The 15374-nt window shown below is 42.4% G+C and overlaps 1 protein-coding gene across 3 annotated transcripts in view; it reads right to left on the reverse strand.

Annotated features, from left to right (window-relative positions):
• Positions 1 to 1951: 1951 nt before the first annotated feature.
• The window catches only part of LOC118251632 (bifunctional methylenetetrahydrofolate dehydrogenase/cyclohydrolase 2, mitochondrial), a 48250-nt gene continuing 34827 nt past the window's right edge, over positions 1952 to 15374 (reverse strand). For 2 of the 3 annotated variants that reach the window (XM_035553982.2, XM_035553961.2), the window contains 3 exons: positions 4345 to 4465; positions 3630 to 3782; positions 1952 to 3329 (listed from right to left, as the gene is read on the reverse strand). In XM_035553982.2, the coding sequence (XP_035409875.1) occupies positions 3275 to 3329; positions 3630 to 3782; positions 4345 to 4465 (329 nt within the window). In that variant the 3' untranslated portion in view covers positions 1952 to 3274. Of the gene's footprint in view, positions 3330 to 3629; positions 3783 to 4344; positions 4466 to 11740; positions 13375 to 15374 lie in introns of those variants that run through there. The other variant, XM_035553998.2, reaches the window with a different exon arrangement.

Genomic DNA, 15374 nt, shown 5'->3' on the forward strand with positions numbered 1-15374 from the left:
GCAGGGAGAGGGTTTGGTGGCTCATGGACAGCTAGACTCAAGTGATGCACTGCAAGGCATCGTGATGTGGTTCCAGCAGCCAGGATCACATGCAAGGCAATGCTCTGTCCTTTGCAAACGCAGGTCCCAGTCTTTAGCATCTCTCTCTCCTCTCTGCTGAGCCGGTGCCCCCACTAAGCCTGATGCAGGGGTGCCCAGAAGCCACGCAAACATAGGGTCTCCTCCCAAAACGGCAGCATTTTTGGCACGTGCAGCTAATAGGAAAGAGAAGCTTACAGCTCTGTTAATTATGCCATTAAAGAAAGAGTCTGAGCCTGATAAATGAGACAGGAAAGACAATCCCGATCCTCTGACAGGCCAGTTCTGCAGGAAATTCAACACTGTAAGCAGCAACAGACAATACTAGCCTAGTAGCACCTGTCACTTATCAAGGCAGGGCTCAGCACGACTCCACGAAGCAATCTGAGGCAGCACAGACTTCCTCAGCAGGGTCACTGCATCAAACAGCTGAGTGATTCATTCCTGCAGTGATGCCTCAAACACAGCTTGGGCCTGATGAAATCCCTTAGAACTGCGATGACAAGGCTCTTCTCCCACACAGGCTACAGCCCGTAAACACTGTGCAGGCTGACAGAGAGAACAGTCATCTGTGTTGGTGCCACCAAGCTGGGATGTTTGAGAAGCTGGCAGCCTGCTCCCACATCGTGCTTTGGCACAAAGGACGTAGAGCACCCAAGTGGTGAGGAACCCGCGTCTGGAAGCCTCAATACCAATTGGAAAAAGAAAACAGAAAAATAAAGCAAAGACCTCCTTTCTCTTCCTTCTTCCGTCTTTCCATTTTACTCTCCCTGCACTTAGACCAAGTTTTATTTTGCATGTCATGGACTCATCTGGTATTTCACTCTTGAGCTTTTCTTCCATTAGCACAAAACCCCTGCAAACTTTCGCAGGCAGCCCTCACAGAGCTGCCTTGGTCCTGAAAGCAAACTATAAAAAGTTTCCTGCCAAACTGGGGCCTTGAAATAACCTTCCTTTCCAGCTGGCATCCATGTTTTAGCTAAACATAAAAAAATATCAGTGTGCATTTCTCTAGGTATAGAGTATCTCTGTAATGAATAAATACTTTTCAAGAAGCACTTCGATGTCCTGCAGTGTACCTATTTGGCCACCAGATAGTGAAGAACATCAGTGAGTGGATTCACAAATGGTTAAAACACACACACAAATCCATCTCTCTGTTGACAGCTCTTTAGGACAAAAGAAATTCCAGTTGTTCAAACTCCTGCCTTGAAAACTCCTCAAACAGCTGCATATATACACTGAAAAAGTTGTGTTACTGTGAATGGTTGCTCTACGATAGACTTCTTGATGCAAAAAGATTGTTTCTCTACAAGTGAACGCAACATTTGCAACGTGTGTGCGGGAAGAGACACTGGAAAAGATTAATTTGCATGACAAATGCTTTGCAGTTTTTCCTCTTTTTGGCCTGTCCAGCGATTAAAATTTTCTCAGAGATACAAGGAAGATCTTTAACTTCTGTTTTCCTGATGACATGCAGTTTTTAATAGGTACTTCAGTTCAGCCTCTGTACAGTGTGTGTGTGCAAGGGGTGAGGGGTGTTTTTTGCATGCCTATGTGCATTTGCACAGGTATTAACATCTAATTGCTCTCTCACTACATACAGGTGACACAGAAAATATTCGGGCAACAACTGAAAGCTGACTTCAAAATCATGTCCAATCAGGGTGATGTGCTGTGGTTTTTTTTTGTTTGCTTTTTTTTTTTGTATGAAATCAAGAGCTGAGATGACTCAGTTACTGACCAGGATCCCCCAGGTGAGAAGCCCACTGAACTTCTGAACACTCAAGTGCTCAGCATGCATTTACCTCCCCAAAATCCAGCCTTCTGTACACACTTCAGCATTACCATTGTAGTCTCACAAATACACAGCTTATTATTATTATTTTTTAAACAAAAAACAAATGACATCCATCCTTTGGTAAAAATGAACTTGCATAACAAAGAAATTGAACCTCTCAGCAATGCACAGCAATTTAGGAGCCTGCATTATTCCACAAAAATCCCAAAGATTGTTGAGGTACCTAACTTCCGTTTCCTTGTAGATGACTAAGCACAGCAGATTTGTCTACAATGTGCAACAGCTGAAATGAAAAATCTGTGGGAGCCATCTCCAGTCTCATCAGCATTGGCAAATCCTCCAAATGTCAGTGCGAAGTCACAGTTAGTGCCACCATCCTTACAACCAACTTAGTCCCTTCTCCTTGAACAAAATCCTCCAGCCTTCGCATTTCTTTGTAGGAAAGATGAAGAAAAACAAGCACCTGGTAATAATCTGTCTGGCCAGGATGAAACAAAATCCCTGTGGCCATTTCTTTCTTATCTGAGTGGTCACACTGTGCACAGGTTGTGCACAAGGAGTAAAATGAACATGCTTCCTTGGCAAAGCTATGCTAAGTTGCATAACAAAATTCCAGACTCTGTAGCAGCTGGAGTCTTGTTCTGAAAACACCGTGCAGCAAGGCAATGTTTTGCCTTAAGTTTCAGCAATGTGATGAGCTGCTATATGATGTTTGGGAAGACTTATGTTCTTTGTCATGAGGACACTCCATAATCCATTTCAAGAAAGATGTTGAATTCCTTCTGTCATCGAAAATGTTAAGAACTTGCTGTGTCCAAAGGTGTCATAGTCTAATTTTCCAGAAATTGCATACCTGTTATTCCAGATTTTACTGAGTCTCTGAGAACAATGCATTTTCCTCAGTCCAAAGCACTTGATGATTTTGTCCCATACGGTAATAGAAGCAGAATCCAGATGGCTTCTCATCAGCACATGATGTTCAGAATACAATTCCATTGTGAAACAGGTTGTTTCAGGGAAGAAGAAAAAAAAAGACAGGAAAGATCAGAGCAGAACACTCTACTAGGGCTTGAAATGACCGAAAACTAGATAGAACGACTCAGTCCTCCCCTTGACAAATACGAACCGCAGGAGAGCACTGAGAAGGCTGCAAGTATCCCTTGCTGTTCTGACCTGCTCATCTAGCAGCCTTTACTAGAAATATCAAGTCTTTCTTCAAAAGTGAATGGACCCCATCAGTTCTGCAGCAGTTCCGTTTACACACTCGCTCTGTCACTCCCTTCATTTCACCTCATCAGCGAGGCTGGGGTACCTGCTAGATGGCGTGGGGTGGCCCTCCAAACGGAACCGCCTCTTGCTTACAGGCAGATTGCTAAGTGTCCCAGTGCCACGTCTTCACAACGCCGTCTCTCCTGTGCAGACTTTGTAGGGCGATTTCAATTTCCTGCATCTAAAATGGAAAACATTGTGTCATTTTAATCAGACACACGTAAAACCCCTGTAGTCTGAACAGAACTAGATCTAATTGCTTGATTCATTTAAGTAGCCCCAACAAAACCCACTTTTAGCAAAGCTGCACCATTTTATACAACTGGCAGATCAGAAAGCAGAAATATTGAGCGTCAACTCCTTTAAGATCACACAACAAATGCAAGAACATGCTCCCAATGCCCTTGTAAAAACTCTGCACAGCTTTCCCCCCCACTGTAATTCAGTTGAACAGAATGAGAAGGTTACATGTCTCCCGTACCTCTTTCTTACGTAGCAGTAGATGATGGCAAGTATCCCACTTGTCAGTATCCCTACACCAATTCCCACAGCAATGTAGCGTTCGTAAGAATTATGTGCATAGGAATTTAGTGTTAAATGTTCACACCTCTCTCCATTATAACCTGCAAGGCACCTACAAATTAAATATACACCGTGTAAAAATTACTCAGAATATCTTAGACTTTGTACTTCAGAAACATGTTAGTTTTGAGTAGTTTTAAACAATTTAGAACAAGTCTAAACTAGGATGGACTGAATCTGGGACTCAGTCAGAACCTCTTCAACAAGACTACCAGCTGTCCCAGTCCATCTAGGGTATGTAAGCAGCTGTACAGTAATGGAGTTGGAGCTGACATCCTAAAATATCTTGTCCCCTTTGTTGCACCTGCTGTGAACATTCTTTAACTCTAGCGCTAATTCTGATCTGAGATGCCACTGAGGCTGTGGATCTAGAGAGTTGTTAATTCTCCCTCTTTCTTCCTTGGTATTATAACAGCACAGCATTATTGCCTTGTCATCAGTCCTGAGCCAGTATAGCATCCAAGACTGCACCAAGCTTTAAGCCTGCAGATACTTCGATGCCACTTGAAAGTTGTGCTCTGCTGAAAATTGGTTACATTACAACAATAAAGCATAGCAGAAAAAGAAACAAGGCTAATTCTATAAGAAGAGTACTTATAAACAGTGTTATTTACTTGCATATGGGTTTCCTCAGTTCACTGTGGAAAGCACAGAGTCCATTAATGCAATAGCTGTGGTGTTCTTCCAGACAGGTCTGCATAAGCTTCAAGAGCCTCGGCTGCTCTGTGTACTCTACTGTCAAAGTGGAAAAAGCCACGTTATATTTGGAAAAAAAATATAAATCAAATAATTCAAAAATATTTTCATGACTCAGGAGGAACAGACAGCTCCTGCAGAAAGACATCTAATATACAAATTCACTGAGATAGGTCTCTTGACAAACGCTGCTAATCAGAACAAGCTTCTAAGATACACCAGCTTGACTTTGGAAGAAGAACAAACTGCAAGTAAATTACTTCCTCTTGAAGAGTGTGTAGAAAAATGATGATGGAATATTCGCTCAGGGGGCTACGGATACAATGAGAGCACTGAATTATTCTTAGTATGCTTCCCAGTCTGAATTCAAATGATGAATTCTTTTTTCCTTTTCCTCCAATCACAAGACAAATTACCGCACTCCTGTCTGTCAGTGCTGCAGCTACAATTAAGCGAGGAATGGTGGGATTGCTCCCTCCATCTGTTCTCCACGGTCTCCTGTTAGCAGAGTGTCCAGTTATGGTTTTAAGCAACCCACATTCCCCAAACAGCCTTCCCATGCAAAAAGCAAGCGAGGCCCACAACTATTCATTTTTTAAGCTTGATCAAAACCATCTACATCCAGGTCAGTATGCTTGCTACTGCTCTGAAAGCACAGAAAATGACTACCTTATATCTGAAACATGAACGGGAACAAAAGAATATTCAAAGCTGTTCTTTGGGGTCTTAGACCAGTGTTATCTACTGGTAGAGCAGAGCCCGAGCCCAGGAGCAAGGCACCCCTCTGCGTGGAAGGAGCACAGATGCCAGCATCAATCTGTCACAAGAAAAGGGCTGTAGCAAACAGAAAGAAGGCTCAAAGCGAGTATCAGTTTGAACTGGTCTCTCGACCCAATTTACAGCAGTCTCTGGTGGGGTGTGATGTCCAGTGTGTTACTATTTGAGGGGACAGTTCTAAGATGACTGAAGATGATTTCCTCACTGAGCCTACGTCAACACCAGCTTACCATTAGGACCACAAGAAACATAACATCAGGTGGGAAGGTGACAAGGTGACCAGGTTTGCTCAGTGACTAAACAACGGCGCAGCAAGCAGAGAGCCTCCTTTCTGACTAAGTGCTGAATCAAGGTTTAGAAAGATTATACTGACGAAACAATTATCAGATTCAGGACTAACACCACCAATTCCCCCATTTTCTGAGGCAAGTTCAGTCTGAGTCGTTTCATAGCAGGAACCCACTCATGCACTCAGATTGAACGACACTGCTTTGAAAATAGCGCCCCCTAACATTTTACAGAGAAATCAGACTTTCAGCTTATGGAGAGGTTTCTAGAGAACAAGGAATAGTTCAAGTCTTCTCGTAAAGAGCAGAGGGATTTCTGCTTTCTCAGGCAAAGCTACAGAGGAGGAGAAAAAGCATGTCTTCATTTATTTATATTCATAATTGTTTGGGCTGAGAAAACAGCATGTTTCCAGCACATTTCCTAGTCTTGTTAAAAATAAAACAAAGACTCACAAGTGCCTCTTGATGATTTGTGGAGAAAGAAGTCCTGAAGCTAGAAATACAAGGCTAGAAGCTGTATACCAGATGTATATTTTTGGCCTAGTAATCCAGCGACAGACAATACACGTGCACTGAGGGAGATGCCCAAGCTCAGGCCCCATCTGTACGGCACACTGCAGCGCAGCAGAGAGGGCCTGAAACAACTCCCAGGTCAGACCTGCATGCAGCAACACTCAGTGGTGAGCTTTACTCTACCACTGCTAGGTTGCCAAAGCATCCCTCCCAATTTACACCACCTTTGCCAAGAGATGGCAGCCTTCCATCCAGCAACTTCTGGGAGAAAGCTTGCTTAGTGCACACAGGCACTTCCCCTGAGTACCAAAGTTAGCATTGTAATTAGAAACTAAGGTCAGCCTTGAACAGAAGCCTGCCTGGAAAGTGCTCAAGACAAACACCTCATAACACAGGCCACAAACGAGCGAGCCTGCCCTCCCTCACTTCAGGAGTGAGAGCTTTGTCCAGTGTGGGTTGCAAGATCCCATCTGAAGTGTACGCACGCAAATCCCAAGTGCTAATTATTCTGACGTTGCAAAAGTACAAATGATTACCTTTACAAGAATGATGAGTCTCGAAAACAAAAAGAAAGATTTTCTAACCCATCCCAGAGCATTATGCTAATTCATATCATATTATCCACCTAGATACTAAACAAGCTGTTGAACAAACACATCCATGTGCCCTTTCAAGTCACGTGAGGAAAGAAAAGCATGCTGTGTAAGCACCCAACAGCTGCCTACAACTGAGTCATTCCAACAGATACACTTGGCAAGATCCGACATGAAATCAAAAACTACAGGAACCTGGAAGCCCAGGCATGCCAAAACTGACAGACCGGCTACCAAAAGAGTGAGCCACTAAGACCACGACAGCTCAGCCTTAAGGTATGGTGTGCCAGGGAGGAACGGGAGCGTCAGGAAGGGGAGGGAAGGGGTCAGCCCCAGGTTCGGGACCTCCCTTGAAGTCACAGAGGAAGCGGCTTGTGGCAATGAAGGGGTCTCGTTTTTCCCCAGTAAAACCAAGTCTGTCCCAAATTCTGGCTGCAAATTTCACTACAAAGGTTTCATTTTAGTTGAAAGAGCATCTTAAGTTGTTCGTCCCTGCTTTGCAAGCTCTCCACACGTTTCTTTCCCCAACTGATCACAGAGCCTAATGTTTCCCAGTGCCAGCACTGGTTACACTGGGCTACCTAAGGTATAAAACAGGAAACTGGACGTGGTCTTGTAGATGGGATGAATATGGAGTTGTTGTTCCTCAAGCAGAAGTTAGTCGTTCTCCACAAGCTGCACTTCAGTCCTCAGAGGACTTGCAGTCCCACAGAAAACTGCTGTTTCCTCCAGTGATTCTTACCTGGGAATTCAGTTTCTCTGGTGACACTTCAAACATTTCTTTCTAATCTTCTTGCCAGAAATGACATTTTCTGATTTATCAAGGGCTGCGTATAAGGTACGCCTACATATACCTTTAACTACCTGTGCAAATGTGTTCTTGAAGGGTTATACATTTGTATTATTACCGAGGGAAACATGCTCTCAGCTAACAGCACGGGTACCTAGTTGATTTGCACAACTGCAGCTAGCATGGAACAACTGCAGTCATGGTTGTGTTCCTGTAAACACAACTCTTATTTATTAAAATATGACCCATAACTCCTGCTGTTTAGAAATAATACAGAGTACGTATCGAGTCCCAACAAATACGTCTACTTCATTATACTCCTGTTTGCTCTGTATGCAACCCTGGAAGAACCGTGTCAGACACAACCACCAGGCCAGACCACAAGCGCTGGGCTGAGAAATCAAACTACTGCAGTCAAAAATCAACACCATCTTGACTGTTACAAGTATGTAGATATGTGTGCAAGTGCATATACATATAGATATTATATATATATATATATATATACACACAAAAATAATAGTCCAACACATACAGCATGTATACGAACGTGCTTGTGTCTATAAAACCGTACCACGTTGACAAAACAGACACAAAAAGAGAACAGCAGTTTGACTTGTTATGAGAAAAATAAAAAGCTTATGGATCTACCAAAAAAAGCTTGCAAGACATCCCAAGATGACTTACAATTAGCAGAAAATGATTTGTATGCATGTTTATGTTCTTTTAAAAGTACAAAGACATTAGTAAGTATCACAGTTAAAATCCTCTCCTCCTTTACTGACCTGCCAAAACCTCAGTTCCAGATCGCACAGGTCTCCAAAAGTAATGACATCACTAGCACCTGAAGTAACATCAAGAATGCAGCTTGCAGGATAAACACAGCACTCTGGTCTCAGATGTTGGCAAGTAAATAGCTTGAGTTCACATTTCAGTCAGAAAAGAAAGAGAAGAGAGCGCTAGCGCTCTGAAAAGGGCTGGGGAAGCTGTGATAGCCGAAAGCAAAACTGCAACAAAGAAAAACTACTGAGCAACCGTAATGAGAGGCATCACTTTAAGTTACGTTTGCTGCATTCTCACTTCAGTGCATAAAGACTCAGACTGAAGACAGCTAGAAACCAAGCACTAGTTAAAACATAAATGACCAGTAAAGGTGTACATAAACTAATCCAAATAGCCTCAAAATACCTTTCTCTAATTATAAAAAGGTTTGGATAAGTGATTCTTGAGCTGGTCAGCAATGAGCCTACCACAGCTGAGCAACCGCCATTATTTCAGAGAGGATTTTAAGGCTCCATGAGTAAAGTAGCTCATCCCACATGTACAATATATTCAAAACCCAACTGCATCTAACTGACAGGAGCATTACAGCAGCTATTAGCATAAAACAAAATAAAACCTATTCAGTGGCAGATTAATAAAGAAAAACAGAATGAAACACAAATACCTTCAGTGTTGTTTTTTGTCCAGTTATTCCACAATTCTGTGCTGAGGGATGAAACAGTAATAGCTGATTCTTCACTCAGTGCCCCCATTGCTGTGTAATGCAAATAGATGCTTACTGTAACAGAAAAACTCAGCGTATCTATTCAAGGTTCATTTCATTCAGAAAGCATTTACCCACTTATTACAAATTCTGATGCAATGCAGAAAAGTAATAACAGCTCATGTAAAGTGTTCCTGCCTCAAACCTCCTTTTGTCACTGAATAATTATTATGATTGTGGGGAAAAAAAAAACAACACTATCATTTGCAGAAATCCAAAATCCATCTCCATTCAATTATCTATACAACTTATGACAAGACTACCTGCACTATATTACAGACGATATTACACCTACTTAACAAAGTAGCCTCTTTTCCAAGTCTAAATTATTATTTATCTGTTAAAAACTTCGTCGAGGTTCATATTAACTAAAACAATGCTGCTTCACAACGTCTTTGCATGTTTTCCACTCCTACTGCTTATTTCAGATAGAGTGAGCTCTTGCTCCAGAAAGCCCAGTATACTATGACATAGAAAAGCCCCCTCCAAACCTACCTTTCAGCAAAATATAAATTAGCATTCCAAATGCCATTGCAAGCAGCTGCTTTAGCACCTTTTCAATTCTTCTTTCCAGGTAGCTCGTTTGCTCTGCTTATCTGTGCTCCCGTGTGTTTTCTCTTGCACTTATATGCCATGAAGCGTCATCTGCTGTTCTCGCCAATCAAAAAAAGGTGCATCTGGCAACAACCTCAGCCCCCAGGGCAACCACACATTTATTTAGGAAACTACTATTATCTAGCATTGGGATCAGGTTTTCTTTTGAAACCCTAGTTTCCTATTACCTGTGGGCATTATTGTGCATGCAAAGATGCAGTTTTCAAGAGACCTGGTATGTGCCAGAGCAGATCAATGAAATACAGCAAAAACAGAAGCGAGCAAAACAAACAAAAAAGATGTATTGTGAACAATGTGCTCTTTCCTTCCCTTAGCAATGCAAGTCTTGCGTTAATTCTAGGCGGATGGTCAACATTCAGCTTGCTGCCATGGATTTCAGGAAGCGGGGTCCAGCCCCTGCTTTGCCCCGGTCCCTTCCGTGCCCCAGTTCCCTGCTATCCCGATGAGGAACTGCAAGTGCAGCTAGTGCAAGGAGTAGGAAGCGATCAGACACACAGATAACGGATGATGTTCTCCAGCAGTGACTGCCAGCAAGAGGCCTTTGATCACAGGCTCTGGCGAGTCGGAGGGGCATGCTAACCACTTCGCATTCAGCCTACCCTGCGCACAGGCCTCTGAAGCAAGGCAGGGCACCAGCCCCATCGGAGTCTGTGGTTGTGCAGGGTGGCAGGTGGGAGCTGGCAGAGCACAGAGAAAACAAAGGAGAGAGAAAATACTGGCTGAAAGAGGAGGCTGTACTAGGCTATGCCATCATTCCTGCTGCCTCTATCCAGCCACGAGAGCGCATCGCTCCCCTTTCAAGGAAGTGGGTAGCATAATGAGACCAATCATGTTTTTTACAGCAAGTATTTGTAGGTCTTTAAGACATACCTGACACACACAGTTCTTGTACTAAGCCGCTCTCCACAGCCCTAAATACTCTCCTTTGTCACAGGCAACTTGGAACAAGTAGGACTGGTCCCTCCGAAGGGTTCTTAGGCAGCCAGATGCACTAGAGTAGATCATCAGAAAGGCCCAGTTCAGTAACATAAAATCACTTCAACATCCCCAAAATTCTTGACTCTCACCCCAAGAAAACTGCTAACTTCACCCCAACTTGCAGTTTCTCGACTGTGAGCTCTGAGCAACAAAAAACTTATCACAACTGGTTTAAAAAACAAAAAACACACAAAACCTTCTGATAGATGCCCTAATAACTCCGGTCAGCTCAAGTTCTCCCTCTATACCACGCTCTCCTCAATGATCTATGGGATTAAATCTAACCACTTCATAAGTTCAGGGAAAAACACAAGCTAGTTATGCACATTTTAATTATGCGTTCTCCTGCTCATGGACTGCATTCCAGGAGGCTTTTCCCTTCCTTCTGTATCCTGAATTGCCACATGCCTGCACACTGATCTAGTGCAGCTTGTGCACTCCCCGGATCGACGGGAGCATGTATGCCTTCCTGGATAACCTTTGCTATCAGTCCCAAGCAGGGGTAAGTCTCATGAGCCTTCCTTTCAACACACATCTACACAATGGGAACTTAATCCGGCTTGAATCCGAGAGGCGGCTTCATCATTAGGCAACAGAGCTGGGCGCGGTAGGCCTGCAAGAAGGGTTCAGCAGACGAGGCCGCGCGGCTGTCCGCCACGGGGTGTTCGTGCTTGGACCAGACCTGACTGGGTCCTGGCACACGAGCATGCTTTTCAGGCTGGAAACAGGCCGTTCCCTCTGGATGTCACAGCGGAGAGTGCTCTCACAGATGCGTCTGGCAGCTCCCAGAACGGCACACTGCTGAGCAAAACCTCCATCTTGCTGGCTTTTGTGCAACGCTAACTCACCCATGAGAGGTGAAAAGAGAAAAAGCTGAAGATGCACAATAAACTGCTTGCAGTATATGAAAGAGGCAGACTCATTCGAGTGACACAAGCAAAATGCCTTAGGTTGTTCTTCTGCCAAAAATGCGGAGTCCATTTTCAGCTAAAGCAAAGAAAATGAACGTCAATTCAGGAAAGCAACGTGAACAAACTAAATAATGACTGAACAAGCAAAACACTAACAACGTTACACTCTTAACGCGCTGAAAAAGAGAAAACAACACAAACTGTATTAACATTTGCCACAGAAAGATCTGCAGAACTGAACAAGTTTCATTCCACCTCAGCCCATGATGGGTTGACCAACTGCTTAATTTAAACAGATAAGCAAGTGTCTGCACTATTGCTTCCACATGCTTAGTAATGCATCTGTGAAGCTATTTTACAAAAACTACATTAAGCAAAACTCTCAGAAAGACCATCAGAAGATCAAGTAGCACAGAAACAATGATCCATTTCCTTCTTTTTATTATAGCAAGCATTTTTTTTAAATAAACAGAAGCAATATTGAGTCACACTTCTTTTTCTTCCCCATTCAAGTAATCTTGAGTCTACTGGCATACACCAAAGGCTCATGACTAAAATAAAGTTTGCCCAAATGAGATAAATTTATGAAGACAACAGCCCAAACTGATTCCCACTGACTTCAGTGGGAACTGGGGTTGGCTCTTCAAGTCAATAGTGCATACACTCAGTAAACTTGGCATCTTCACAGTAATGCCACCTGAAATTTTATATTGCATGAGACTATTCTGGATCTGTCTTTGGAACTAAAAGATTAAGGTATAGAAACATACTGCTAATTATCCCTCTTCCCACTTATTTTCACAGTCTCTATTTCCTTTTAAAGCAAGCATCTCATTATCCCACCTAGTTCTCCCTAAGCAGCAAAATGTTGTAAACAAGTAAAGGGCTCAGCCATCCATCATGAACTGAAATCCTTCATGCTGTTTCAGAAAACAAGAGAACAAGTAAATTATTTCAAATTCCAATACAAATATTTCCATCATGGATAAACTTTTGCTTCTCTCTTTCTCTCCCCCCGTGTCATACAAATGTACATTAAAAGCAGCTTTAACAACATTCTATCCAGGTAAAGTCCAATCCAATCAAGTCACCTATTCAAAGCTTTTTTTTTTTTTTTTTGTAGGTACCGTGTGTGAAAACATAGTCAAACAAATCCAGACATGGCAAGAAAACAATTCTGGCCTCAATTCTAGGTGCCTACTCATGCAGTCCTCTTGAATACATTTAAGAGGAGAGTTTAGCCAATGTTTAAGTACACAACTGTTTTAAAATGCATACTGAGCATTTGCGTTAATTGCCAACATTACTGCCTGACAGGTGAAACAAATTCCAGTCTTTCATTCCTTTCAGATTTAAGATTGATGCTATCTAAATGTTTACCAAAAAATATAATATTCAAGACTTCAAATTACACCCGGAGTGCTCCATGACATCAGAACCCAACCCAAAAGATATCCAGCAAGCTGAAATCTAGTTTTTGTACATTTTAAACAAGATTGAGGGTCCCAAGTATTTAAATAAACTCGACAATAGCACCCCATCTCAAAATAAACAGGCATATTTGTAATTCAAGATTTGTTCTTCATTTTCACACACGCAGTTGACCACCACCAATACATCAGCAAAGGTCGCATTCTCCAATTCAGCAAGTCAGTGGGAGGTAACACAAAGTATCTTAACATTTTGTAAACCATCACCTTCAATATGGTTTACATGAAAAAATAAATACAATGTAGAAATAAATATCTTTGTAGTAAAAAATAAAGGTTTTGTATGTCAATAAATAGAACAACTTGGATTCTTCTTCCAAGACAGCCTGCTTGCTCTAGTAAATGAGCTTTTTAGCAACTATGAGGGTGTTCTTCAGAAGCATTGCAACAGTCATAGGTCCCACCCCTCCTGGCACTGGAGTGATAAAGCCAGCTTTCTTCTTTACTTCTAGGAGAAAAGAGAGAGAAAAAAAAAGAAAAGGTATTGACTAAGAACATGTCCAAAAACGTTTTTCTCCTTCATTTGTCCACATATGCCTAACTGGTATCAAGCATGAAGGCCCATAACTCGGACAGGACTGGAGCACATGGGAAAAGTTAAGGCAGAAGTCTTGTTACAACCATGGTAGTCTCGGGATACAGTCAGGACCAGAGATGTGAGGTAGTGCTGTTGATTTGAATATTACTATCCAAGGGCTATTTTCAGGGCATAGCTTCACAATCTGCTTAAGCCAATCTACCTGCAGAAGGCTGCCCTTTCCTCAAGGGAGGAAACTCCCACCAAACTGTCCTGGCAAGTGGCACTTTTTGACTTCTTGACCTGGATGACCAGCTGACCCCACAACACCTCGGTGCTACCAAGACAGGACCGCTCCGGGAAGGCAGCTCTGCACCTGTCAACCCTGATGCCACCTTCAATATGCCAAGGATCTCCTTCTGAAGGCAAAATGTTAACGGCCCAAAGCAAACCTATTCCTGAGGAGCTGCAAGAAGAGCAGAACACTACCAAAACTGACAGCAAAGCACAAGCAACAGTTGTCACTTCTTTAACCTCTTTCCCTCCCTCCAGTTTGCTGCTTCTAACAAAGACATTGTACCATCATAAAAAAGAGCTTAAGAAAAATGTAGCGGGAGAGTACAGTTTCCTGGCTGATTTGTTTTTTGCTTCTTAAGGTGGATAAAGAACAATAAATACAACTGTGCTTGAGAAAAAACAGATTGCAGTGGCAAAATTCCCACTGCAATGGCAACCATAAATACTCAGCTCCCCCAGAAAAGTTTTATTTAAAGTTTTATTATTTATTTGTTTTAAAAAAGCACCACCACAAAACAGTGTTACTAGGGTGCCTATACTGAAGTGGAGGCACTGATTTTATTTAAGTCTCAAAGAAAAAAATGAATTAGCTCCAACCACATAACATGTCAGACTAGCCAAAGTTAGCATATATCTCAAGTGCTCGTGCTAAGAGATCAGTATGCCTGTATTTTTTTGACGCATTTAAGGTAATACCCATCGAGTTCAACTCTTTGCATGAAGAATCAATATCATGTAGCAAAAAGTCCTGATGTATTTACTGTGCAAGATATAATCAACTGAAATTTCAGGTTACTTGTAAAGGAATTTTATGCATCTGGCTGGGAATTCATTGCATGACAAACTGTAATGAGCAGTTATTTGCTAATAATGGTTAGTCCAAATGGCATATTACTGAGTACTATGAAGTTTTTTTCCAAGCGCCATTGTGAACCCTCTCCCTTGCTTAGAAACAATTTCCTGGAAACTCACATTCACCCTGCTGTCACCACGTGTCTGAAATGAAGTGGGGAAAGAAGCCGCAAGCTTGCCACATAGATGCAGTCTGTAGTGAATCTGACTATTTGGAAAGCATCATTTTTGACGGGGTGCGCACATACACAGAAAACACCAAGCAAGAGCAACCCTGAAGCTACAGCCATTTCAGGCTGGAGATGAGGAGACATTTCTTCTCAGAAAAGAGTGGTCAGGTATTGGAATGGGCCGCCCAAGGAAGTGGTGGCATCACTGTCCCTGTGGGTGTTTAAGGAGAGGTTGGACGTGGTGCTTAGGGACATGGATTAGTGGGTGACACTGGTGGTAGGGGTATGGTTGGACCAGATGATCTTGGAGGTCTTCTCCAACCTTAACGATTTTGTGATATCCACTGAACCCACTATGGAGCAGAATCTATACCTAACCCTGAGAAGCAATCAATGGATGGAAGATTTGGCAGCTTGATTTTGGAACAAGCAGCATATCCTGCCTCTGCTTTAAGTATATTCCTCTTCAAAGTACGCGGTGCTTCACTGTTCTGAATAACAAGCTCTTAGGAAAACTAACAGAAAAGAATTTGAAAACCTGGATATTATCTTCTTGAGCAAAACGCTTATTAAGACTTTCAGGGAGGTTAAATGGAATGAAAACCACCATCT

This window comes from Cygnus atratus, chromosome 4 (assembly GCF_013377495.2).
Source record: "Cygnus atratus isolate AKBS03 ecotype Queensland, Australia chromosome 4, CAtr_DNAZoo_HiC_assembly, whole genome shotgun sequence".
Lineage (NCBI taxonomy): Eukaryota > Metazoa > Chordata > Aves > Anseriformes > Anatidae > Cygnus > Cygnus atratus.